Consider the following 26,947-nt stretch of genomic DNA (forward strand, 5'->3'; position numbering starts at 1 on the left):
CATCTAATGAGTACATAATAAAAAGAAAAAATGAAAGAAAAAAATCTTCCCTTTTATATTTGGCTACAGACCATTTTTAGCAATGTCCACAACAGCCAAAATATGCAAAGAGCCCAGATGTCCATCGACAGATGAAGGGATAAAGAAGATGTGGTATAAATATCAAAAAGAATGAAATCTTGCCATTTTTAATGATGTGGATGGAACTAGAGAGTATTATTATGCTAAGCGAAATAAATTTGTCAGAGAAAGACAAATATTTGATTTCACTCACATGTGGAATTTTCTTTTTCTTTTTTCCTTTTTTTAAAAAATTTTTTATTATGTTATGTTAGTCACCATACAGTACATCCTTAGTTTTTGATGTAGTGTTCCATGATTCATTGTTTGCATATAACACCCAGTGCACCATGCAATACGTGCCCTCCTTAATACCCATCACCGGCCTATCCCAATCCCCCACCCCCCTCCCCTCTGAAGCCCTCATTTTGTTTCCCAGAGTCCATAGTCTCTGAGACTCTCAAGAGACTATGGACTCACATGTGGAATTTAAGAAACAAAACAAAACAGATGAACATAAGTGAAGGGAAAGAAAAATAAAATAAGACAAGAACAAAGAGGGAGACAAACCATAAGAAACTCTTAACTATAGGAAACAAACTGAGGGTTGCTGGAGGGGAGGTGGGTGGGAGGATGGGGTAACTGGGTGAGGGGCATTAAGGAGGGCATTTGATGGAATGAGCACTGGGTGTTATATGCAACTGATGAATCACTAAATTCTACCTCTGATACTAATAATACACTATATGTTAATTAAGTTGAATTTAAATGAAAAAAAGAGACTACCATAACAGAATGGAAATTTTTATTTTACAAATGAAAAAGCAAAATTCTGCTATTAAATTGACCCTGAAGTCACACTCTAAATTCATACCTTACAGTTCAGTTTTCCCAGTTCATCAATTAATTCCACAAAACAGACTAAACCTCTGTCTGTGGAAGAAGCATAGACCACATTTAACCATGATAACAGAGATGGCTGGCAAGATTAAGAAAAGGAAGTGATTGTAGCTCTGTTCGAATTCTTTGTCTTCTTGGAAACACTCTCCATGGCCATGTGAGACTTAAACTGTGACTGTCCTGGCCAGACAGAGAATAAGGTTAAAGCTGTGTCATAATTATAGACTACTCTTCTACCTTCACCTTGTGATATCCTTGTCTCTCAAAGAGGTCTGTCTAAACCAGAATATTCTTTGCAATAGCATTCAAAGTCCTTACTCGTGCCACATCTGTTACCTTTAGAGAATATTCAGAGCTAGAAAGAGAGGCTCCCATGGCAACAGAGAAATTTCTGCAACAGAAATAATAAAAAGACAGATAATTACATAAGTTGTTAAATGAGCCCTCCTACTGGCGCTTCATTTTATAGGCTATTTAATGGTTCAAGACCTATTTAATAGGTCAAGGACCCTGGATTCCCATATTTCATAATTTTTATTAATTACTTGAAACATCTAGTAGCCAAATGCACTTGACAATATACTTGATTTTATACCTAGAAATGTAATTCTAAGGCTCTTGCCTCTTTTACATCTCATTTTCCCCAATTCTAAATAGAAATAATGAACTACTAACTATTAAATTATGGGAGTCTTCTAGAGTATAATAAAAAACACTCAATAGTTTCAATTTCTCAATGGTGGTATAATTTCAAAATAACTAAAAATAGCAAAGGTTAGAGACGACTAAAGTATTAAAGGTAGGAGGGATAAAAATGACTATGACTCTTCCATCCTTATACCATAGTTATTAACTCTGCTAAAGGAAATCACAGTTGAATGGGCATGCATACATATCTAACTCATCTGAAGCTTAGCTGCTGAATTAGGGTTTATTATTAAGTGGTCTAAGTTCAGCAATGACTTAAAAATATAAAGTTCACCTACGTTCAGAAGAGCCTGCTTATGTGAGGCAGGATACAACCATTTTGTAGTTGAAAAACTGCAAAAATGACTGCAATACTTACATTTTAATTGCAATCATGCCATCAACTAAGGTTTTCCTCTAACAGGATATAAAGATTAATCTGTCCCTTGTTGTATGAATCAAAGAATACATTTTTACCGAAATTTCATTCCTGAATCTCTAGAAGACCGAGCAGAACAGTGAAATTCTGTAGCACCCGAACCCTCAAGGATCCTTTGTAGATTTCTGTCTGTTATGCCACCCCCTGTTGGAAGAGTAAGTAATACATTAAGTAGAATAGAATTCTGTATAAAATTCAATGAATAATAGCGACTGCTTGCTCTACCTGAAATTCCCATACCAAAATTTCTCACTGACTCAAGAGTTACTCTCTCTCTACTAAGCCAGAATGAGATTAGAAAGAAATGATAAAAGACATAGATAGGCTACAGGCTCTGGAGAACAACTAATAAGGTCATATAACCCCTATGATGGAATCTTATACATCCATTGGTTTATGTAACAATATCATGTGATACTGACTTTAAAAAGATTATTCTAGGGTAAGGAAAAATCACTGAGTGCTCTATCCCTGCTCCCCCTCCATTTAAGCAAAATCGAATTAAAACAAAAAGTAAGGGTAAGTTTGAGGATGAAGCTACAAAAGCACAGCCTGAGACATGTGTCTGAAAGACACAAGTTCTCTCTCTAACCCAGGATTCAAAGAGCACACTGACTTCATTGGAAATGGGAGTAATGCAAGGTGTTACACAGTTTATTCATTACAATACCAACTTTGTTTTTCACAGAAGAACCTGATTCTACTTCAGTAAAACTGCACAATCAAGTACCTTGTAACAACTCTTTTGTTTTGTTGGACAATCTCTTAATTAAATATTTGTATATAAACAATCATATTCTGAACTGATACCAGATTAATATAAAATTACTCATCTTTATATCCTTCTTTCCTAATATAAAGGATGTATTCAATAAAGATTTTTTAATGAAGTAACGTGACTTTACATACTCTTTTGGAATCATTAACTCGTTTGTTTTCTTTTTTCTTAGTGGTACAGTAATATCACTGAGCCCTAAGAACCTGAAAGAACACAGACTTTTTTTAGACATGTGTGAAGACAAAATGTCATGATGCTTTTCACTTTAAAATACTAAGGGTAAAAAAAGATAAGAGATGTGGGAAAATGTTAAATCTAGGGAATGAATATAGGAGTATTCATTATGCTATCTCCTACTTTCTTATATGTTTGAGAAAATTAATATGAAAAAATTAAGATTGTCTTTATATTTGTCTCACTCTGATTCTAGATCCCCTTATTAATTCTTTAAAAATTGCTCATCTCTAATGAGCCAGTATGTACCGAGTTGATCTTATGGTTATCATCAGAAGCATATGCTCCCATTGTTCTGGCTATAAGGAAGAATTTGGTGATCAGAGATTTTCAAGAACCAAGAGAGTATTATATTTGTCCATAGATAATGCCTAAACATTTGCTTACACCTTGTTAACAACTAGGACATTTGGCCCTAACTCAGTATAGCCATGTCAACCTTGGTGTGCTTCACCAGAGATGAACATCCATGCTCACAAAACTCTATACTATGGGACAGCAAACATCCCAATCAATCCACTTCCCTATTTGCTACTATCTGAGCTAATTCCTGCTAGAACGCTCTCCTTATCTGAAGTTTTAAATTCCAGCACAGATCTCCCAATCTTAAATTTTTAGTCAAATTACATATTCTTCTCTCTGAATACCATGTATTAATATTTTCTCCCATATTGTCCTGCCTCCTTTGTTCTTCCTCCACTGCACCTCAGTGTTATACTAACAAATGGATAGATAATTAAATACCTGGCATTACCACAATCCTCCCTTTTGCCTGAAAAAAGAAAAAAAAACAAATTTTAATATCTTTCTCTAAAATGGGGTAATAAGGCAGTGAGAACAGAAGCATGAGTGAAAGTATATTAAATTTTAAAAACTAGTACTAGTGTCTAACTTTCAATAGTCATTTCTATTTCTTTGGGATTTTGGGTAAGATGTTTAGCATAGTAACTCTTTCTATTCAGAAAGGTTATTTTATTGTATTGCTTTGAAGACTTGTACTGTGATGAACACAAAGAATAGGGGACTACAGTATAAATACTGAACAATCACATCACCTTAAGAAAAGCCATTGAAAAATAATACTAATTCTGAGTTCTTGGTATGCAGTGGAATGGAAGTAGTTGAATTTAAACAAGATTTCAGCAGGAAAAAAAGAGCACAGTATAACAGTAAATTACTGGGAAAAAAACAATCTACTTAAATCTTATATCCTTAACTAAATTCCCCAGCTTATTATATCAGTTAAACAAAGCCGTAAGTCCATTTAACTGGATTTTAGGTATAAAATTAGACTATACGGATTAATTTCTGATAATTCTGGATGATAGGTATTGAAATTTCCTTACTTGTATTCGAATGTTCATTACATTTCCTAAATAAGTTTTGGGGATATGCTCAGTATCACTGAAAGTCAAAAGGATATCACCCAAATGCAAATTTAGTGGAACTACTAGTAGCAGGTAGGTAGTGATGACAGAATAAAAATTACACATTATGCACCAGCATTTTTCACAGAGCTAGAACAACCAATCCTAAAATTTGTATGGAGCCACAAAAGACCATAAATAGCCAAAGAAATTCCAGAAAAGGAAAAAACTAGAGGCATCACGATTCCAGATTTCAAGCTACATTACAAAGCTGCAGTCACTGACATGATATAGTACTGGCACAAAGCCCAACAGATCAATGGAATAGAACAGAAAACCCAGAAATGGACCTGCAACTATACGGTCAACTAATCCTCAACAAAGAAGGAAAGATTATCCAATGGAAAAAAGATAGTCTCTTCAACAAATGGTGTTGGAAAAACTGGACAGTAACATGCAGAAGAATGAAACTGGACCACTTTCTTACACCATACACAAAAATAAATTCAAAATGGATGAAAGACCTAAATGTGAGATGGGAAACCATCAAAATCCTACAAGAGAACACAGGCACAAACCTCTTCAACCTTGGCCACAGCAACTTCTTACTAGACACATCACTGGAGGCAAGGGAAACAAAAGCAAAAATGAACAACTGGTACTTTATCAAGATAAAAAGCTTCTGCACAGCAAAGGAAATAGTCAACAAAACTAAAAGGCAGCCTGTGGAATAGGAGAAAATATTCGAAACAACATATCTCATGAAGGATTAGTATCCAAAATCTCTAAAGAACATATCAGACTCAACACCCCAAAAACAAATAACCCATTTAAGAAATGGGCAGAGAAGACATGAATAGACACTTTGCCAAAGACATCCAGATGGCTACCAGGCACATGAAAAGATGCTCAACATCACTCATCATCAGGGAAATATAAATCAAAACCACAAGGAGATACTGCCTCATACATGTCAGAATGGCTAAAATTAACAACACAAGAAACAACAGGTGTTGGCAAGGATGTGGAGAAGGGGGAAACCTCTTGGTGGGAATGCAAACTGGTACAGGCACTCTGGAGAACAGTTTGGAGGTTCCTCAAAAAGTTAAAAATAGAATTATCCTGGGGCGCCTGGGTGGCACACCGGTTAAGAGTCTGCCTTCGGCTCAGGGCGTGATCCCGGCGTTACGGGATCGAGTCCCACATCAGGCTCTTCCGCTATGAGCCCGCTTCTTCCTCTCCCACTCCCCCTGCTTGTGTTCCCTCTCTCGCTGGCTGTCTCTCTCTGTCGAATAAATAAATAAAATCTTAAAAAAAAAAAACTATGATCCAGCAATTGCACTACTAGGTATTTACCCAAAGGATACAAAAATACAGATATAAAGGTGTACATGCACCCCGATGTTTATAGCAGCATTATCAACAATAGCCAAACTATGGAGAGAGCCCAAAGGTCCATCAAGTGATGAATGGATAAAGAAGATGTGGTTTATATACACGATGGAATATTACTCAGCTGTCAAAAAAGAAATCATGCCATTTGCAATGACATGATGGAGTTAGTGTATTATGCTAAGTGAAATAAGTCAATTAGAGAAAGACAAATACCATATGATCTCACTCACATGTGGAATTTAAGAAAGAAAACAGATGAACATATGGGAAGGGGGAAAAGAAAAAAAGGAGAGAAGGAAATAAGCCATAAGGGACCCTTAACAATAGAGAACAAACTGAGGGCTGATGGATAGAGGTAGGTGGGGGATGGGCTAGATGGGTGATGGGTATTAAAAAGGGCACTTGTGATGAGCACTGGGTATTGTATGTAAGTGATGAATCACTGAATTCTACTCCAGAAACCAATATTGCACTGTATGTTCACTAATTAAAATTTAAATTTAAAAAAATTACATATTATGTCAGGCTCGCTAATTTTTGGAATGAAACTATTTAAACTATATAGAAATTGAATTTTTTCATGTGTGATTCTTGAGATGAGTCTTTAATACCGGATCAGCCAATTCTACCCCTCAAAACAATTCCAAGACATTTGTCTCAACTATGTAGTTTATGCTCTCAGGGTTGGGTACATAATCTTTCTTCTATTGGGTGCTACTGAACTATAAAAAAATTCAATAAAGAATCGCACATAGTTACTTTCTTTTTCCACACAAAAAATGAAACATTTGACTAATATATTCAAAAAATACAATTAATGTTGAGAATATTTAGTTCTATATCATGTCCAGTTAGGACAAATAAGAAAACAAAAAGATTGGCTTAGTGTGGGGAGAGGAAAATGGGGAGAAGAGAAAAGGAGGTAGCATGTCCAATGTGAAAAGAAGGGCAGAAAAGGAAAGGAAAAAGAGGATATGAGAGGACAGAAGAGAAGAGAAACCAAAAGAATGGAGTAAAGTAAAAATTAGTTAACACCAGGAATAACAAATGCAAAGAAGGGAGGAGAAGCAGAAACTCTCAAAAGCAATGACGGCATTAAGACAGTAAAAAGGAAAGGTAATAAAAGTAGGGAAGATGATAGAGATGACCACGAGTAGAGGGAAAAACAGCCTTTCCCATACTTTTCAGACAAGTTACAGATACTTTAATGAGCTCTAAGTAACTAGCAGTGTAAAGTTAAGCATTCATTATGATTTTTGAGGATCTTTACACAATAGCAACATACTCTAGAACAGCTCCAGAGAGTTGGATATATTATAAAAGTTATCTTGTGAAAAGCATTCCAAATTTTCTAGTTAAAAAATTATATGCTGGTACAAAAAAGGAAATAGAGACTGATAAATTAGTTGCACATTACAATACCTTAAGGTGTCAAAAAAATCTCTTTTGTAGATCTGAGGCAACAACTCATACTCTATAATGTGGAAATTAGAACCCCCAGACTAGTATTTAAGTAACAGGGACTCATTAAAATAATCAAAAGTGACCTCAATGTCCAACTTCTGGCACATTTGTCACTGAAAAATCACAATTTTTCATGACAGCTGAATTATATGTCATTTTGGAAAGGTAGCTCCAAAGTTACCAAAAAAGATTAGTTTCTTTTTCCATAGAAAAAAATCAGTAGACTGCCATTTTGTAGATTTTTCAGAGAACTTCCTTCTGATCATTTTCTTAAACCCTGTCAAACCGATCTATCATCATGAAAGTGTTTATCGGTGTCACTTTACTCACTCATCCATCCATCCAACAAATATTTATTAAGTGCCTACCACGTTATCAAGCACTGTTCTGGGTACAGAGAATATTGTGGTTGAAGGGCTGGATATAGAGAACATTGTGGCTGAAAGGACCCAGAATATGCCACTGTGTCATAAAAATTATTTTGAGCTGAAAGCATTTGAGTTCCTGAAATTCCTTATCTGCCCTAAAAGTAGAGCCTCCCAAAAGAACTCAAAAAGAACTCAGTTGTCTGGGGTGCCTGGATGGCTCAGTCATTAAGCATCTGCCTTCGGCTCAGGGCATGATCCCAGAGTTCCGGGATCGAGCCCCACATCAGGCTCCTCTGCTGGGAGCCTGCTTCTTCCTCTCCCACTCCCCCTGCTTGTGTTCCCTCTCTCGCTGGCTGTCTCTCTGTCAAATAAAAAAATAAAATCTTAAAAAAAAAAAAAAAAAAAAAGGAATTCAGTTGTCAAAAATCCCCTCTGGGAGCAACTCATTAGCACCACATCCAAACAGACATTGTCTCAAAACTATCATATCTTCAATTTATTCTCAGTAGGGTCCATCTATTTATCTTTCCAAAGAGTCTTTCCCTCCCACCTCATAAATGCTCTGTCTTCTTCCTCTTCTAAATTCCTAAGTGCCCTTCTCCCCCACCTTCTTCACCTATTAAGATGGTATATAAGACCCAAATTCTAAGCACCTCTGAGTTACATATCTTTATGAACTCCAATACATATACATACGTAATTAAAATCTGTTTTTCCTCTCACTAATCTGTGTTTTGTCAGTTTACTTCACAGGCCCTCAAACATAAAACCTAAGAAGGCAGAGAAATAGTCTTTCCTCCCTGACATGGTAAATAAGAGAACATTCCTACTGTCATGAAGCTTACATGTTCATGGAAAGTAGACAACAGATAGGCATATTTATATAATAAAATTTCAGGTAGCAATATGTACAATGAAAAAACAATAAAGCAAGGTAATGAAATAGAGAGTAAAAGGGGGAAGGGGCTATCTCATAGAATTTAATAATTGTTCAGAGAAGTAAGTAGAACAAGACCATTTAGTATTCTCAAATGTGCTATAAAGCAAAGCATCCATAATACAAAATATTACTATCCAGAATGCTGAAATGATTTTAGGAGGGAAAAAAAAGTCACATTTAACTCTTTCTTCCAAGTGAAAGCTTTCCAAAACATGGACAAATTAAACTAATTCTCCCACTTTGGGGAAGGGGCTGTTTCCATAAAAAATTATTGAGAACTACATGCTCACCTAAAGCTATCAAAGTGATTTAACAATATAAAGCACTTCCGAAGTATCAGACTTTGTGCTGTTATCTGAAGCAGTCCACAACTATTCTAGGAGGTAGGTGCTGTTAATATGTTAACTTTGTAGATGAAGAAACTGAAGTTTAGGATGGTTAGGTAATTTGCCCAGAGTTACTGTTAATAAGTGGCAAAGCCAGGATTTAAACACAGATCTTTCTAATCCCAAAACTTATGCTTTAACCTCTAGGTTAGGTAATGGCTTCAAAAAGTAAAGTTGGCATGATCTCACTTATATGTGGAATCTAAAAAAGTCAAATACATAGAAACATAGAGTAGAACACTGCTATCAGGGGTGAGGAGGTGGGGAAGATGGGTAGGTATTGGTCAAAGGATACAAAGTTGTAATTATGCAGGATGAATAAATCTACAGATCTAATATACAACATAACTATAGTTAATAATATTGCAGTGAATACTGAAAATTTGCTAAGAGAGTAATATTTTGGGTGCTCTCACCATACATAAATATACAATGAACGATAACTATATGAGGAGATGGATATGTTAATTAGCCTGACTGTAAGCATTTCACTATATATACCAATATCAAAATATCCCATACACCCTAAATACATGCAATTTTTATTTTATAAAAAAGAAGTAAAGTTAGTGTATGAGAATATTTAATCCAGTGCTTCCTGCCAACCAATGATTAAACTACAAATCACATACACAGCACAGTGATTATGAAATGCAAGACAAGACTATGGCATTATATCTACCTTATTGTCTCCTCCATAGCGATTAACAATTTTAAAATGAAAACCTGATTCATCAAGTCTTCTATTTTAAAACCCTCCAGATTTCCCTACAGACCCAAGGATAAAATCCAAACTCTTCAACAGTTTTCAAGGCTCTGGACAGCTTTCTTCTCTTCATATCCAATATTCTGGTTTCTTCAGTTTCTTAGTAAGTTATGCTTACTTTTGTTTCCTGGCCTTTGTATATACTATTTCTTCTGCATGAAGCATTCACCACCCTCCCTACCCGCTTTTACATAGGGAACTCTTTTTTTTTTTTTTTTTTAAAGATTTTATTTATTTATTTGACAGAGGTAGAGACAGCCAGCGAGAGAGGGAACACAAGCAGGGGGAGTGGGAGAGGAAGAAGCAGGCTCCCAGCGGAGGAGCCTGATGTGGGACTCGATCCCATAACGCCGGGATCACGCCTGAGCTGAAGGCAGACGCTCAACCGCTGTGCCACCCAGGCACCCCTACATAGGGAACTCTTAATCATCACTCAAATGAGTAAGACATTGCAGTGTGTGTAATGTCTCTTCCTCTGGACAGCTGACTACTGCTAACCCCATGCCCAAATCTGGGGTTAATTCCTCTCTCATGACTCCGAGATCAAGAGTCTCCTGCTTGGGGCGCCTGGGTGGCACAGCGGTTAAGCGTCTGCCTTCGGCTCAGGGCGTGATCCTGGTGTTATGGGATCAAGCCCCACATCAGGCTCCTCCACTATGAGCTTGCTTCTTCCTCTCCCACTCCCCTGCTTGTGTTCCCTCTCTTGCTGGCTGTCTCTCTCTCTCTGTCGAATAAATAAATAAAATCTTTAAAAAAAAAAAAAAAAAAGAGTCTCATGCTTTACAGACTGAGCCAAGCCAGGCACCACTTAGTACTTTTTTTCATAGCATGCTATTAGAATTGCCTATTCTATTAAAAGTGACTGTTGTACACCAAACTGTAAGGGCAGTGACTAAACACACACACACACACACACACACACACACACACACACACACACACACTGTGGTCATTACCATAGTACAAATGCCCTGCAGCTAATACATACTTAATAAATATTTACAAAATCATTAAGTTCCAGACTAGCAAAGTCACATCAGATCCTTAGATGAAATTTCTGAAAATTATTTTCATGGCTATAGGAAAGTAAACATATCAGATTTCTACACAGGAGCACTAAAAAATATTAGTAACAGCAGTAATAGTAATGTAGTAAGATCTATTATACGTCAAGCACTGTGCTGAAGCTCTTACTATCTTATCTCTGCCAATCATCAGAACCTCATAAAGGGAGGAATAAACTTATCTCAATTGCACACACAAGGAAACAGAGGCTTAATAATCTACTCAACATGACACAGCAAATAAGTGTCTGAGTCTTAAATCCAGAATTCTCTTGTCTCACTAAATCCATACTCACGAACTTAGAGTGGTTCTGGACTGGTGTCAGAAAAACAGATGTAACACAAGTACAAAGTCAGCTTTATACTATTCTACAAATGATGCTAACTCATCTTGGAAATTCATACAAGAGAAAAATGTATTTCCTCCTATCTTGACAGATAGGGAGAGATTAAAGAAGAATATAATTTTGTCTTAGAATTCACTTCCAAATGATAATTATTTCAAATTTTATATGGGATCCCCTGAGTATACATAGGCTGACAGTGAGATGATGTGGCTTAAAACTATGAAATGTATTAGCCATCAGGGAAATTCAAATCAAAACCACACTAAGATACCACCTTACGCCAGTTAGAATGGCAAAAATTGACAAGGCAAGAAACAACAATTGCTGGAGAGGACGTGGAGAAAGGGGATCCCTCCTACATTGTTGGTGGGAATGCAAGTTGGTACAACCACTCTGGAAAACAGTGTGGAGATCCCTTAAAAAGTTAAAAAATTGAGCTACCCTATGATCCAGCCATTGCACTACTGGGTATTTACCCCAAAGATACAGACGTAGTGAAGAGAAGTGCCATATGCACCCCAATGTTCATAGCAGCTTTGTCCACAATAGCTAAATCGTGGAAGGAGCCGAGATGCCCTTCAACAGATGACTGGATTAAGAAGTTGTGGTCCATATATACAATGGAATATTACTCAGCAATCAGAAAGAACGAGTTCTCAACATTTGCTGCAACATGGACGGCACTGGAGGAGATAATGCTAAGTGAAATAAGTCAAGCAGAGAAAGACAATTATTATATGGTTTCTCTCATCTATGGAACATAAGAACTAGGAAGATCGGCAGGGGAAGAAAGGGATAAAGAAAGGGGGGGTAATCAGAAGGGGGAATGAAGCATGAGAGACTATGGACTCTGAGAAACAAACTGAGGGCTTCAGAGGGGAGGGGGATGGGGGAATGGGATAGGCTGGTGATGGGTGGTAAGGAGGGCACGTATTGCATGGTGCACTGGGTGTTATACACAACTAATGAATCATCGAACTTTACATCAAAAACCAGGGATGTACTGTATGGTGACTAACATAATATAATAAAAAAAAAACTATGAAATGCTGACAGCAGAGAAAAGGTAAAGTTTGCTGTGGTTATCCAAGTTAGATTAAATTCTTAAGCATAGTCTATAATTTGATCTCAAGAGCCTTAACCACTAAAAACACTCATGTGAAAGAGGGTGCTTTGGTGGCACAGTAGGTTAAGCTCCGACTCTTGGTTTCGGTTCAGGTTGTGATCTCATGGTCTTGAGATCAAACCCTGTGTTTGGCACCATGCTGAGTGCAGAGTCTGCTAAGACTTTCTCTCCCTCTCCCTCTGTCCCCCCCCCCACTCTCTCTCTCTAAATAAATAAATCTTTAAAAAAATAATTAACACTTATGTGAAAGAAATAATAATTATATAAATATATTACTATCTGCTTGTTTTTCTGTATAGGGGAACTATTAAGTCAGTAATATTTAGTTTCCTAACCTAGCTGAACAACAGAATATCAGGAACAACCACAGCAGAGTTAGGAAGAAAGGAAAAAAATTATATATACCTGATCTATGAGCCGCTTTATTAAGGGTAGCCCTTCTAGTGCTGAACTGTCACAGCCACTGGTCAATACTCGTTCAAATCCCAAGGTTAAGAGGGTCTCTAGAGCTGCCATTGGATCATGAACCATGTCAAAGGCTGAAATAAATAAAATTGATTTGAATTTTGTACCGATATCCTCTAATACAGTGCTTTCCAAAATGTAGTATACACACAGTGGTGCGCTGGACTTAGCTCGTACTGGCAAAGACAAAGCCAATTATTAAATATTCAGGAGTTTTGCTTTTGCAAGCATTATTTTTAATCCACTGACAGCTTGAAATCAGTCAAGGTGGGAGAATTTAAACCACAGAAATCAACAAATACTATGTATCAGAGCTCTTTTTGTCCAAGAACTAGTTTACCGGCATACCACAGTCTGTATACCATGGTGGTATGTAGAAGCATTTTAGATGGTACCCATTTGAATAGATGTATTTACTTAAACACAGATTTGAAGTGAAACATTTCCATTTTTCGCGAGTTATAAAAGTTTCTCTTTAAAATAAATTCATTTAAGACTTTATTTAAAGAAAATTATTAAATAAATTTTCACAGGTAGCACTCAGATATGGTAAAACTGTAAATGTGATAGGCAAGTGACTCAAATTTGGAAAACTCTGTTCTAAGGCTTCAGACAAACTGGACCTCAGACAAACATTATACTCACCAGTTCTAAAAAAGGCCTTGGTTCACATTCACATCATTAACTAATATTCTATGCTATTCCATTTACCCCAAATACTTAAAGCTCATAGTATAAGGACAGTTGTTTACAACAGACTATCTAGACTTACAATTCCATTCTATTTTCTAAGAGGCTTTTCTCCTCCTCAGAGAGGAAAGTGGCACTAGGAACCTCAAAAAGAAAAACTGCTTCTGCTTTGGTTCTCAGCACTGCTACCTAATTTGGAAGTTCTAATCCATGGTGGATTAGGTGCCTGACCCCTTTACTTTACACTTTAGTGTATGCAGACAGCGAAATGTACCACAGAGGCTTTTCCTTTCTTATAGTAGTGCCTCGCCGGTGATGAAACTATCATACTATCTCATTAAATACACGAGTGAAAAAAAATGTAGAACCCGGGACAATGCAAAACTTTGAAAACATGAAAATATGTTAAATGTATTAAAGGAAAAGAAATTTGAAACAATTTTCTTAGTTTAAGAACAGAGAAAAATACACCCTACATGACATCTTTACTTTTTAAACTATTTAGCATGCCAAAATTTAAACTATATTTTTCAGATAAATGTTTACTAATTTAAATTACTTTTCATACTTTTTGGTCACTCTCAAGGTGCTGAATTTTAAACACTCTAACATCTTTTAGTTATTGCTAGTTTATGAGAAGCATTGCTAAACAGCAAGTCAAGAAAACAGTCTTCTGGTGGTATTATTCATTTCAGAAAGAAACAAGAATAACAAATGTTTTATCTCTAATTTCTATAAATAGATGCAAATGACAGTGCCCACTCTTATCCTAATCTTTGAATGCTTATTCAAAAGGCCAGAAACACATTCAACAATTTCTCAAGCATATATCAAGTTAAAAAAAAATGACAAGACATTTCTCTTTTCATGTATAACAGAGCGCCCTCTTCAGGCAAAACTGACACTTGTTCCTACATTTTACCAGCCAAGGTTTGACAAAAGTGTACAGAAATTAGAACTACCTGATTTATAGGTAAGAGGCATTTTTTACATGAAATTATCAGATACTTTTTAGAAATCATTCTGATGTAGACAAACCATCAGTAATATAGTTTTGTGCGCAACAGTGAATATCTCTTCATTGACTATCTCCATCTATTCCTTCTTTACTCCTTCCTGATAGTATCCAATTCTTATGTAGATATCCACCCCTCTCTCTGCCCATGAATCTAATATTCATTTGAGAAAGCTGGCTGCACCACTAGCTCCTGGAATGGTCTTGTCTGGTTTAAGCCAGGTAGTACATTTCATTTCACTGGCCACAGTGGTTTTTGGTGGTTGCATATGGTCTAAGGCAATCTAATAAAAATGAATCTCAGGGGGTACCTGGCTGGTTCCGTCAGAAGAGCTTGTGACTCTTGATCCTGAGGTTGAGAGTTCAAGCCCCACACTGGGTGTAGAGATTAGTTAAAAATAAAAAATCTTTAAAAAAATTAATCTCAAAATTCTTGCTTGAATACACTTGTAGGCAATTCCTAACCTCTCCCTCTATTATATCCCACCACTACCACTACCACCACCACTTACTTTTAACAACTTTTCATAACAAAGCTTCAAATTGTGCATCTCTAAATTTACAACAGTTAGTCCCAAGGTCAGTATAAAGAAAACAACTGGTAACACTATAACACTCTGGTATTGTGTTTGTTCCATAAAAAGGTTATGGCATTTGGTGAAATTAGAAAACTGACACCATTTAATAGAACTTTAAAATGGAAATGACTCACCACGGTGGAAAGTGACTGGTAGAGGACGGCATATAGCTATAAAAAGAAAGCCAAACAACAATATAAACGAAGAGATCATCACTGATTACTATACACAGAATTTTCCATGTTATATGGGACTTTTTTACATTTTCCTCTCCTAAGAAGTAAAGACAGTGAATTTTTAATTATTTTATAATAAAATCGCAGCTTTCCAAATTCAGAATTCCTATGTTTCCATTATCTCTGATTTTTTTAAAGACTTTATTTATTTATTTGACAGAGATAGAGACAGCCAGAGAGAGAGGGAACACAAGCAGGGGGAGTGGGAGAGGAAGAAGCAGGCTTCCAGCGGAGGAGCCTGATGTGGGGCTCGAACCCAGAATGCCGGGATCACGCCCTGAGCCGAAGGCAGACGCTTAACGACTGAGCCACTCAGGCACCCCCTCATTATCTCTGATTTTTATACCAAAAAAAATGGCCATCCACTCCTTAGCTAGACCAAATAAAAATTATGCAATCTGGTTACTATAAAGGCAGCATTATAGCTACTACTTTTACCCCTGAGTATATTTAAGAAATACTTTGGCCTAGTAATATTAGTAGTATGCTTCTGTCCTCTCCACATCTCCCCATCCTCACCAACTGCAATAGCTTTTGAAGTTTTTCATACAGTGATTAGAGGAATTAAGGTAAACTTCCCTTAAACCTTCCAGGAACAGTAACAGAACTTGATCTATAACAACTTCAACTTAGGAGTCAATAGGAGTAGAACACACATACACTATGCCCCCAAACATCTAGATAACTACTGCTTAAAGTAGGTTAGCTTAAGTGCCTGCAGGTGTGACTGAAAAGCCAGTTTTCAGAAAAACTTGCATTTTTCTTTCTTTTATTTAAAATTGAGGTGACACACAATGTTATGTTAGTTTCAATATCAGGAGTATTAAATGTAATCATCATTAGAGGCTTTTTGGTCTCAGATATAAATTCTTACCCACAAGGGACATGCACAACTCTTTGTCAATGTTTCCATCTTCAGTCAATGCTCCAAATACCAAACCATCAGCACCATAAAGCTTGGCAAGACGAATGTCAGCCTTCATCACCTCAACTTCACGATCTGAATATAAAAAGTCACCGCCACGTGGCCGAATCATCACAAAAACTGGGATCTGGACACATTGCTTCACTACTTGAAGGACACCTAAAAGAATAGAGAGCAGACTAATTAAAATTCAACTGTGAGGGGCGCCTGGGTGGCTCAGTCCGTTAAGCATCTGCCTTCAGCTCAGATCATGATCTCAGGGTCCTGGGATCCAGCCCTGCATCGGGCTCCCTGCTCAGCAGGGAGCATGCTTCTCCTCTCTGTCTGCAGCTCCCCCTGCTTGCGTGCTCTCTCTCACATACTCCCCCTCTCAAATAAATAAATAAAATCTTTAAAAAAATAAAATTCAAATGTGAACTAACAGCTCAAGGAAGTCAATAAAATTTATTAGCCTTTTACATTTGCTCCTGTGTATCACTTCTACAAGAAAAGGAAGCAATGACTGAGGAAACCAGAGAAAGGAGGATCTAAAGGGAATGACAACATTAATAAAAAAATGTTCATATAATAGAAGTAATAAGAGAATCAAGGGTAAAAAAGAGCAATTTAGTAAACAGAAGGAATTTACTGCATTTTCAAAGCACTTGTAAGTTGACTAAAGAAAATCCTTTTGCTGGTATATGACGTTTGAAGGTGTAATAACTAACAAGCTCAATATTCTGCCAGTGTATTCCATAAGATCTGATTTTTTCCTTTCTGATTGATTATAGCTCTATTTAGAACCTACTACAGACATGGTTACATAGTTCTAAAGTTTATGACCCTTTAATGAACAAAGAAATTTATCAAAACCTTTTTTGAAAGAGTTATATAATAAAGAGCAAAGTTCTACTTGTTTGTGATTTTATGTAGAGATCTATGAATAAAAATACCTAAATGACACAATTTATCACTAGTCCAGAAACCCTCAATAGTTGCATATGACACCCATTATACGCAACTAATGAATCATCAAACTTTACATCAAAAACCAGGGATGTACTGTATGGTGACTAACATAACATAATAAAAAAATATGATTAAAAAAAAAAAAGAAACCCTCAATAGTAAAGATCTTCCGTGACTTACACTGTAATTACATCTCAATAAACCCATCTTAAACTGAAAAAATCCTAAGTCAAAATGCCTTTAATACATCTAACCTACTGAACATTACAGCCTAGCCTAGCCTACCATAAACATGCTCAGAACACTTACATTAGCCTACAGTTGGGCAAAATCATCCAATGGAAAGTCTACTTTATAATATGGTGTTGAGTATCTCATGTAATTTATTGAATACACGGTTGAAAGTGAAAAACAGAATGGTTACATTGGTACAGAATGGATGCAAGTGTATCAGTTGTTTACTCTTGTGATTGCATGGCTAACTGGGAGCTGTGGCCGCCCAGCATCATGAGAGTATCATACTACAAATGGCTAGCCCAGGAAAGGATCAGAATTCAAAATTCAAAGTACAACTTCTACTGAATGCATATTACTTTTGTACCACCATAAACTCAAAAAATCATAAGCCAAACCATCATATATCGGGAACCATCTGTATAAGTTCTGTGACAAGCATGATTGATTTACTTCTTTCTCCTTGCTAACAGAACCCCAATTTTGCATGGGATAGCAATATGCCCCATACCAAGCAATGAATCATGATCGCTATTGCAAAAAACAGACTGCAGTCAAATTTAGGTATGTTCTAGAGATTTCACAGAATGGCCAGGGAATGCCCTCCTTTAGTGAGAGGATTCCAAAGAGCTATTGCTTATATAAACTCTTTATACTTAAGAATGCTATCATCAACCTTAGAATAACATCGAAGAGTCAAAAATTCATACAGGGACTTCTGCTTTTGACCAAGACAGAGTAACAGGGACTGGATTTACCCTCCCACCTATAATAAGCAAAAAACACATATGAATATGAAAAATATATGAAACAATGGTTTGCAAGAGATTGTGTGTCACACAACAAAAAACAATGATGCCTGAAAGATGGGAAACAAATGAAGTGACCTCTATAATTGACCCAAATTACTACTTTGAGGGTTTTCTAGGCTGCAGCATAGAAAGGGGGAACCCAGGTGGAGGCCAGAGAATTCTGAGTTGAAGAGAAATCTGAGGGTCCAGGGAGACCAAGTGACTAGAGTTCCCAGGAAAGAGCATCAGGGAAGAGAGAAGGAGAATTTTGGAGATTTACAGAGAATCTCCCTCCAATATTCAGCTCAGTACTAATGAGTGCATATATGCAAGGAAACCATACAAGGCCAGAGAAAAATCCATTGAAAAGAATTAGAAAGAAATAGTACCTTTCGGGGCACCTGGGTGGCACAGCGGTTAGGCGTCTGCCTTCGGCTCAGAGCGTGATCCCGGAGTTATGGGATCGAGCCCCACATCAGGCTCCTCCGCTATGAGCCTGCTGCTTCCTCTCCCACTCCCCCTGCTTGTGTTCCCTCTCTCGCTGTCTGTCTCTATCTCTATCGAATAAATAAATAAATCTTTAAAAAAAAAAAAAAGAAATAGTACCTTTCATTCACACCTGTCAGGCCAAAAATAATACCGATTTCCAAAAGGCAGATAGAAAAAGTTGAAGATTCATGGGGCAGTGGATAGAGTACACAGAAGGGTTTTGCTTCAGTAGTAGGAATAATTAACTCTAGACACCACTGTTCCAGACCTGTTTTACACATTTTAAAGACAATACCCAAAGGAATAACCTGTTTCCAAATAACCCAACTGCTTGAGAATTTTTATAGGAATACAAACATATCCAGGACCCAATAACCCAAAATTCATGTCTGGCAACCAATAAGAAATTATCAGGCAGGAAAATAACATGCATCACAAGGTGATAAATCAGTCAAATGAAACCAACCTAGAACTGATATAGATGTTAGAATTAGCAGCCAAGTCATTAAAACAACTATTATAACTTTATTCCAAACCTTCAAAAGAGTTCAGAAACACTATATGAGATATAACAGACTCAAATTAAACTCCTAAAGATGAAAATTACAATATGTGAGATGAAAAATATACTAGGTGGGTTTAACAGCAGATTAGACATTGCAGAGAAAAGATTAGTAAACTTGAAAACAAATCAATGGAATCTATGCAAAATGAAACAAAGAGAAAAAGGAGATTAATATAAAAAGAGCCTGGGTGGCTCGGCTGTTTAAGTGTCTGACTCTTGATCGCAGCTCAGGTCTCGATCTCATAATCATGAGTTTAAGCTTCAAGTTGGGCTCCACGCTGGACATGGAGGCTACTTAAAAAAAAAAAAAAAGAGTAGTTCATCAGTGAGCTATGGGACAACTTCAATCAGCCTAAAACAAATATAACTGAAGTCTCTGAAGAAGGGGGTGGAGTACATTGAATGATGAAAATTTTCCAAATGTGATAAAAACTATAAATGCACAAGTCCAAGAAACATGAAGAAAACTATAATCAGGTATATCGTTATCACATTGCTCAAAGCCAGGAATAAAGAAAAAATTTTAAGGCAACCACAAAAAAGAGACATTACATAGAAAAAAACAAAAAAACATAGGTATGGATGATATTTCATATGAAAAATAACACCAGCAAGAAGACAGTGGAGAAACATTTTAAAATACTGAAAGAAGAAAAAAAACTATCAACTTAGAATTCCACACGAAGCAAAAATATCTTTCACAAAATGGGGAAAGATGTTTTGAGACATACAAAAGCTGAAAGAATTCATCCCCAGCATACTTGTACTACAAGAAAAATGTTAAAAGAATTACTTCAGACAGAAGGAAAATGAAATCAGATGGCAATAAAGACCTACACAAAGGAATGAAGAACACCAGAAATAGTAATTACACATAGGTAAATACATGATTGTTTTCTTATTATTTTAATCTCTTTAAGAGATAACTGACTCTTCTTTTTTGGAAGATTTATTTATTTGAGAGAGAGAGAGTGTGTGAGAGAGCACTACTGGGGGCGAGGGGCAGAGGGAGAGGGAGAGAAGCTCAAGCCGACTCCCCACTGACTACAGAGCCCAACGTGGGCCTCAATCTCACGAGCCTGAGATCATGACCCAAGCCGAAATCAAGAGTGGGATGCTCAACCAACTGAGCCACCTAGGCACCCCAATTGACTCTTTAAAGAAAAATACTGGGTGTTATACACAAATAATGAATCACAGAACACTACATCAAAAATTAATGAAGTACTGTATGGTGACTAACATAAAATAATAAAAAAAATAATGTGGTGTGGAGTGTATGTATTTTTAACATATACAGAAGTAAAATGTATGACAATAGCACAAAGACCAGGATGGGAGAAATGAAGACAAAAGTCAATATGCTGAAGATGCCAGGATGGAAAGATTAAAAAAAACCCAAAAAGAACCCAGGCCGTTGATATTACTGCAGAGCAACTGAACCAACGTTAACTTTGGTTAACTGGTTTGGTTAAAGTTGAGTATCTCTCAACTTTTTGAAGTATAAGGATCTCACCTTTGATAGACAGGTGTATTTACAATCATAAGCACCTCTAACTAATTCAATATCCACAGCATTGTTAACATATCAGTAACATTACTAAAGGACCTCAATGAAACATATTTTCCATTGTCTCCAAGCTCTATAAACTCCTGCGAGAAAATAGGGAAAACACTTACCCATGCTGGGTGTGGTTCCTCCTTCCAGTAAGCCAGAACATAATTCAATCCGGCCAGCACCTAGGATTACAAAAAAAAAAAAAGCACCCATCAATACAATAAACTTTTAAAAATTAAGAAAAATTTTAAAAGGGAGCCTGGCGGCTCAGTAGGTTAAGCACCTGCCTTCAGCCCGGGTCGTGATCCCAGGGTCCTGGATTGGGTTCCCTGCTCAACAGGGAGTCTGCTTCTCCTTTTACCCCCCACCCCGGCCTTGTGCATGTACGCGCGCGCGCTCTCTCTCTCTCTCTCTCAAATAAATAAACCTTTTTTAAAAAGAGAAATTTTAAGAAGCATTTCTCAAAAATTATCATCCAAAATAAACATTTTTGAAATAGTACATTTAACATTTTTTCCAAATATAGAGCAAAGAGTCTTAGAAACTGAGAGAAATCAAATTATAAAACTAGAGTAAAACTCTATTTTTAATCCCAACTATATTCTGCAACCCACATTGTGTTACTGATGGCCAAATTAAAGATTTAATTCAAGTTAAGCTAGGTCTTTTGAAATTTTGTATTACAGGGTTGCCTCTCCATGTACAAGGATGTGACTCAGAATAAATATGGTGTGGATCAACCACAGTGGAACACTGACACCTCACTGACAATAACAATTTTTTCCAAGAGTCTTTATTATTCTAAGATTTATAAAAGTACAAGGTAATTTTAAATTGCTTAAATCAAGATAATTTCAAGAATAAGAGAATGCTGAAAGCAGATTAACTATCAGACTACAGCGTCATGTCAAAAGAGTCTCAGGATCAAGGCTGAAGAGGCTTGTACCAGCCAAACATGGGACACTTTGAGAATCAATAAGAATAACTATAGAGGAGTAAAACACATCAAATATGTCTAAATCTAGATTCATAATGATAAAACAATTCACCGGGGGATAGAGAATAAACTCATTATCCAAAAATCAGTAAACAGGGGAAAAGAGCAAGCATTTTTCTTGCCTTTCTTATAGTAACTGAACCTCAATATAAACAAACAGTTGATGAGGGAAAGTTCTTTATAGAAGCAGCATACTGCTAGTAAGTGAAAAGTAAACGTTCGACGTAATATAGTACGATTTTTCAAACCCTACTAAAAGATACACTGCTAAAATTATTAGGTAACAAGGTGAAAGAAAACCTTATAAAGGATGGATCAGGCTGACAACATCTTAATCCACTGCAGGCCAAAGGCCACAGCTTTTTTTGTTATGACCTATAAGTTAAAAATGTTTGTGTGTGTTTTTAAAAAAATAAAAATCTTTATTGATATATAATTCACATACCATACAATTCACACATTTAAAGTATACAATTCAATATTTTTTAGTATGCTTACAGAGTTTTGCAGCCATCACCCAATCAATTTTAGAACATTTTCCTCACCCCAAAAGGAAACCTCATACCCTATAGCAGTCACCTCCCATTCTCCCATGCCACTAATCTACCTTGTCTCTAAAATTTGCCTAATGTGTACATTTTGTATAGGTGGAATCATACCGCATGTGGTATTTTGTGACTGTTTTTTCCCACTTAGAATAAATTTTAAGATTCATCTATGTTTTAGCACGGATCAGCATTTCACTCTTTTTTATTGCCAAATTAAGAATGGTTTTTACATTTTCAGAGGATTATTTTAAAAATACAAAGAATATTCCATGAAGACCAAATGCTGCCAGTAAAACTGAAAATATATACTATGTGGCTCTTCTTTTTTAAAGATTTATTTATTTGAGAGAGCATGTGCACACACACATGAGAGCAGGGGGAGGAACACAGAGAGAGAAGGAGAAAATCTTAAGCAGATTCCTTGAACCCTGACCCTGAGATCATGACCTGAGCTGAAATCAAGAGCCGGATGTTTAACCAACTGAGCCACACAAACACCCCTATACTATGTTGCTCTTTATAAAAAGTGTCCTGATTCCCTGATATAGTTGAAATATTGGCCATGTGCTGAAACTAATAGATACTGAGTGATGGGTACATGGGGATTCACTATACTATTCCACTTTTGTATATGTTTGAAATTTTCCATAATAAAAAGTTTTTAAAAATTTCTGATCCTGAGATGATGGGAATTTTTATGCTTCCCCATTAAAGCAGATTCAGAATGCAAAACAAACCTTGAAGTAAAAACAGATAATGCTACAAAAAAAAAAAAAAAAAAAGATAATGGGGGCACCTGGTTGGCTCAGTGGGTTAAACATGTGCCTTCAGCTCAGGTCATGATCTCAGGGTCCTGGGATCAAGCCCCGTGTCTGGCTCCCTGCAAGGAGCCTGCTTCGCCCTCTACCTCTGCCCCTCCTCCCGCTTGCGCTCTCTCTTTTGCTCTCTCAAATAAATAAAATCTTTTTTAAAAGAAAGATAATGGTAAGTCTTGATGATGAAAATGGCAGCAAAACTCTTAAATCATCTTTAGCCAACTGTTTGAAAAAAATGAAGTCTTTGCTAAGCTCAATTTAAAAAAATGAAGTTGGTGAGTAGGCACTATTGTCCAAAATGTGATCAATTGGAGGAGTAAAATTAGAAGACGATAAAGATGATAATTTTCCAGTATGTTTTCCAGTTGGTTGGCTGTTTTCAAAAAGATTACTAGGATCCTTAGAGATCACAAGGGCTCCCAAGATCAGTTCATGGGATTCCTTTTCAGACTTTTTTTTTTTTAAAGGGAGAGAGAGGGCGGAGGGAGGGGCAGAGAAAGAGGGAGAGAGAATCCCAAGCAGGCTCCACACCCAGTGCTGAGTCTGACTTGGGGCTCAATCTTACAACCCTGAGATTATGACCTGAGCTGAAATCAAGAGTTGGATGCTTAACAAACTGAGCCACTCAGGCACCCCCATTTTCAAACTTTTAGAAGGACTTCCAACTGTCATTCATTCTCTTTCGTCTTACCTCCTCGTTCTGCATTTACAGCTGACTCTACTGAATCAACACACACTTCCATGAGAAATCCATTTGTCATTCCTAAAATACATGGAAAACAATGCAATTTCATGATAGTATTATCCATCCAGACCAATCTACCACCATTATTTTATATTTTCTGCCCAAATCCAATGTCCAATAATAGGCAAGTAGGTAAATACACTAGAGATCACGAATGCAATAAAATACCATACTGATTATATTAAACTGATGTCTCTGTGAAATAAGTACAGACATATGTGTAAGAAATTATACTGAAGAAAATATACACTGAATGCCAAATTAATTTTAAAACACAGCCTTCAGTCAGATTTTTTCAATGTTTCTCAATGTTTTCAGAATATGTTTAAATGTCTTTATGAAGATTATATGTTTTAAGAACAAGGATGGACTTCAAATCTTGGCCCCACTGTGATCCTAGACAAGTTACTTAGCCTACGTTTTCTATAAAACAGAGTAGGCTTTAGTACCTACCTCAGAGTAGTGAGGACTAAATAATTCATGTAAAGTGGAGAGTATCCATTGTGTGTACAAAAAGTTATCATTAATAAACTACATATTATTCCTCCATATACCTCCAGTCCCCCTCAATTCTCATCTCTGCTCTTGATTATGCCATCTCCTCAACCCACAAAGTCCTGCCAGCTCCATCTTTGAATGGTAAAATCTTCCAATGCTTATATTAAATCACATTTCCATATCTCTTCTCTCCCAAAGTAGGATCTCCCTCTTTTGAATTCATGTAACTCTTCATAAATTATATGTTTCTCTTTAAAACACTAATTGTATCTTTTTAAAATACGAATTACTTTCTACCTCTTATCTCTTACTACGTATGTAGATAGGTATCTGTTCACTTTTACTTGACCTAAAGTTCCTAAGTAAGGTCTTTATGTGAGAAATCTTTATTATCACCCACCGCAAGCACAGTGTCTACCTTGGTACATAATAGTCATGCAAAGACTTACTAAGGCTGAATAATTATAAATTCATAAATTTCATTCATTTATATATACTAAAAGTGTGATGAAAATAAGTTTTGAGTTTTTCTGTAAGTTAAGCACACAAGTTTGTTTTGTTTTGTTTTGTTTTTTATAATTAAGAGTACTAAATGCATACTTCATGCAATAATACCTGAAATAATCACCACGTGCTGATAATGGTGACTACTAGGTGGTTAAGATTTGGAATTACTTTTACACTCCTCTTTTTATCCTTTTTTTTTTTTTTTTTTTTTTTAAAGTAGGCTCTACTTAAAAAAGCCAGCGTGGAGCTCAGTGTGGAGCCCATCCACTAGGCTGAGATTAAGACCTGATCTGAGATCAAGAGTCCCATGCTTATCGGACTGAGCCACGTGATGGCTCCTCCCCTTTTTACTTTTCTATGTTGCTTTTTTCTACCCAATATTGCTTTTATCATTTTTTAAAAGGCTATTTTTAATTTGAAAAACAAATATCTATCATCTGCTTACATCAAACTGCAACTGTCTCACTTATTTAAAAGAAGACTGTCAGTCTCGAACTGTTTAAGAGTTAAGTGCCACTTTATGTTCTTAACCAACGGCACTGCATTCAAGAGTTTCCGGAGAGCGACCCACACCAGCTGTCACATCAATCTAACTGGGTAGTGCTGCAGAGGTACCATTTGCCTCACAGGAGAAAGGACCTTGGCCAGGAGAGGGTGGAGGTGCACACGGAAGGCAGTGACAGAAGGCAGAGTAAGACACTTGTCCAGGAAGCAAAGTTATTTGTAGGAATCAAAGACATTTGTTGGGAGCAGTAGTTCTCAAAGTGCGGTAGTCCAATTAACTCCGGGGGCCTTTAAGACCTTCTCAGAGTCTGTGCAGTGAAAAGTATTTTCATAATAATAAGACTTTCTTTGCCTTGTTCACTCTCATTCTCTCACAAGTGGAGCGGAATTTTCAAGCGGCTCCCTGACAGGTCAGACTGAATGCAGAAGCAGGTATAACAATTCCATTAATCCAGATCTTAAAGAGATTTGCAAAAAATATAAAACGCTGGCATTCTATTTATTTGTTTAGGAAGACAGTTACCTGTCACACACAAAATGTTATTTGTGCTAACATGTAATGGGTTTCTAATTAATATTTTAAAATTTGTTTTAACTTCAAATACGGTCAACACCAACAGACTTAGCCTATGTAAGTAAAAGGTCTCTGAGGTTCTCAGTAACTTTCAGGAGGGGAAAGGGGTCCTGAGATCAAAAAGCTTGAGAACCGCTGGTCCGGAGGAACCAAGAGTTCACGGTGGGGGGAGTAGGGGGATGGCGGTCCTACCAAATTCCCTAGCACCTGCCACGCCGTCCTGCCTGGCACAGCAGCAAGCACTCGGGACTGGGGGCAGCCACAAGCTCTGGCACCCGGCAGCTGTGCAGCTTTGGGGACAGTCCTCACCCCCGCCGCAGCAGCTCCAGGTTACCAAGCGGTCACCAGGGGTAGGCGCTGTGCTCAGCGTTCGGCATCTAACTGTCCCAGCGATGCCACGGGGTGGGAGACTGGTAGCCTCGCGTGGCGTCGGGGAACGTGAGGCTCAAAGGAGTTAACCCACTTGAACACGGTCGCACACTAGACGTGGTGGCGCCGGGATTCGAACCCACATATCTGGTTCCAGAGCCCAGTCACTCTCGCTACAAGCCCCTTCTCAGGCCCTCAGTTTCCACACGTTTAAAGCCAGAATGACAGAACGTGCCGCGCGGGGAGCAGTGAGGAGGTGGGCAAAGTACTGAGAGAAAGCGCGACACCCCTGGCCAGAACTCCCGCAGGCCCGCCCCGGACAGTCCGGTCGGACGACCGCCCCCTCCCCGCCCCCTTCCGCACCGGCTTTCCCGGACGGTATGCGCGCCCGTTTCCGCTCCAAGGAGGCCCCCTGCCTCTTCATGCTCGACGCGTTCCTTCCTCGTGCGTCTTCAGTTTTTACTGAGTTCGGGTTCCGGCGCGCGCGACCAAGGAAGCGCGCCTCACGGCTGCGCGCACCCCTGCGCGTCCCCGACACCCGGACCCAGCAGCCCCCGCGAAAGCCGAGTCGCTGG

The 26,947-nt window shown here is 37.4% G+C and overlaps 1 protein-coding gene across 1 annotated transcript; it reads right to left on the reverse strand.

Moving 5' to 3' along the window:
• Positions 1 to 850: 850 nt before the first annotated feature.
• On the reverse strand, positions 851 to 26,941 carry CUTC (cutC copper transporter). The gene is made up of 9 exons (XM_045784431.2): positions 26,736 to 26,941; positions 23,867 to 23,938; positions 20,938 to 20,997; positions 16,180 to 16,389; positions 15,204 to 15,239; positions 12,727 to 12,860; positions 3,843 to 3,870; positions 2,125 to 2,230; positions 851 to 1,351 (listed from the first exon to the last, which is right to left on the reverse strand). Exons 1-9 carry the CDS (start codon positions 26,794 to 26,796, stop codon positions 1,237 to 1,239), a joined length of 822 nt encoding a protein of 273 aa, XP_045640387.1. The 5' UTR covers positions 26,797 to 26,941; the 3' UTR covers positions 851 to 1,236.
• Between the last annotated feature and the right edge of the window lie 6 nt (positions 26,942 to 26,947).

Source organism: Ursus americanus, chromosome 6 (genome assembly GCF_024610735.1).
Source record: "Ursus americanus isolate L20-20 chromosome 6, mUrsAme1.1.p, whole genome shotgun sequence".
Taxonomy (NCBI): Eukaryota; Metazoa; Chordata; class Mammalia; order Carnivora; family Ursidae; genus Ursus; species Ursus americanus.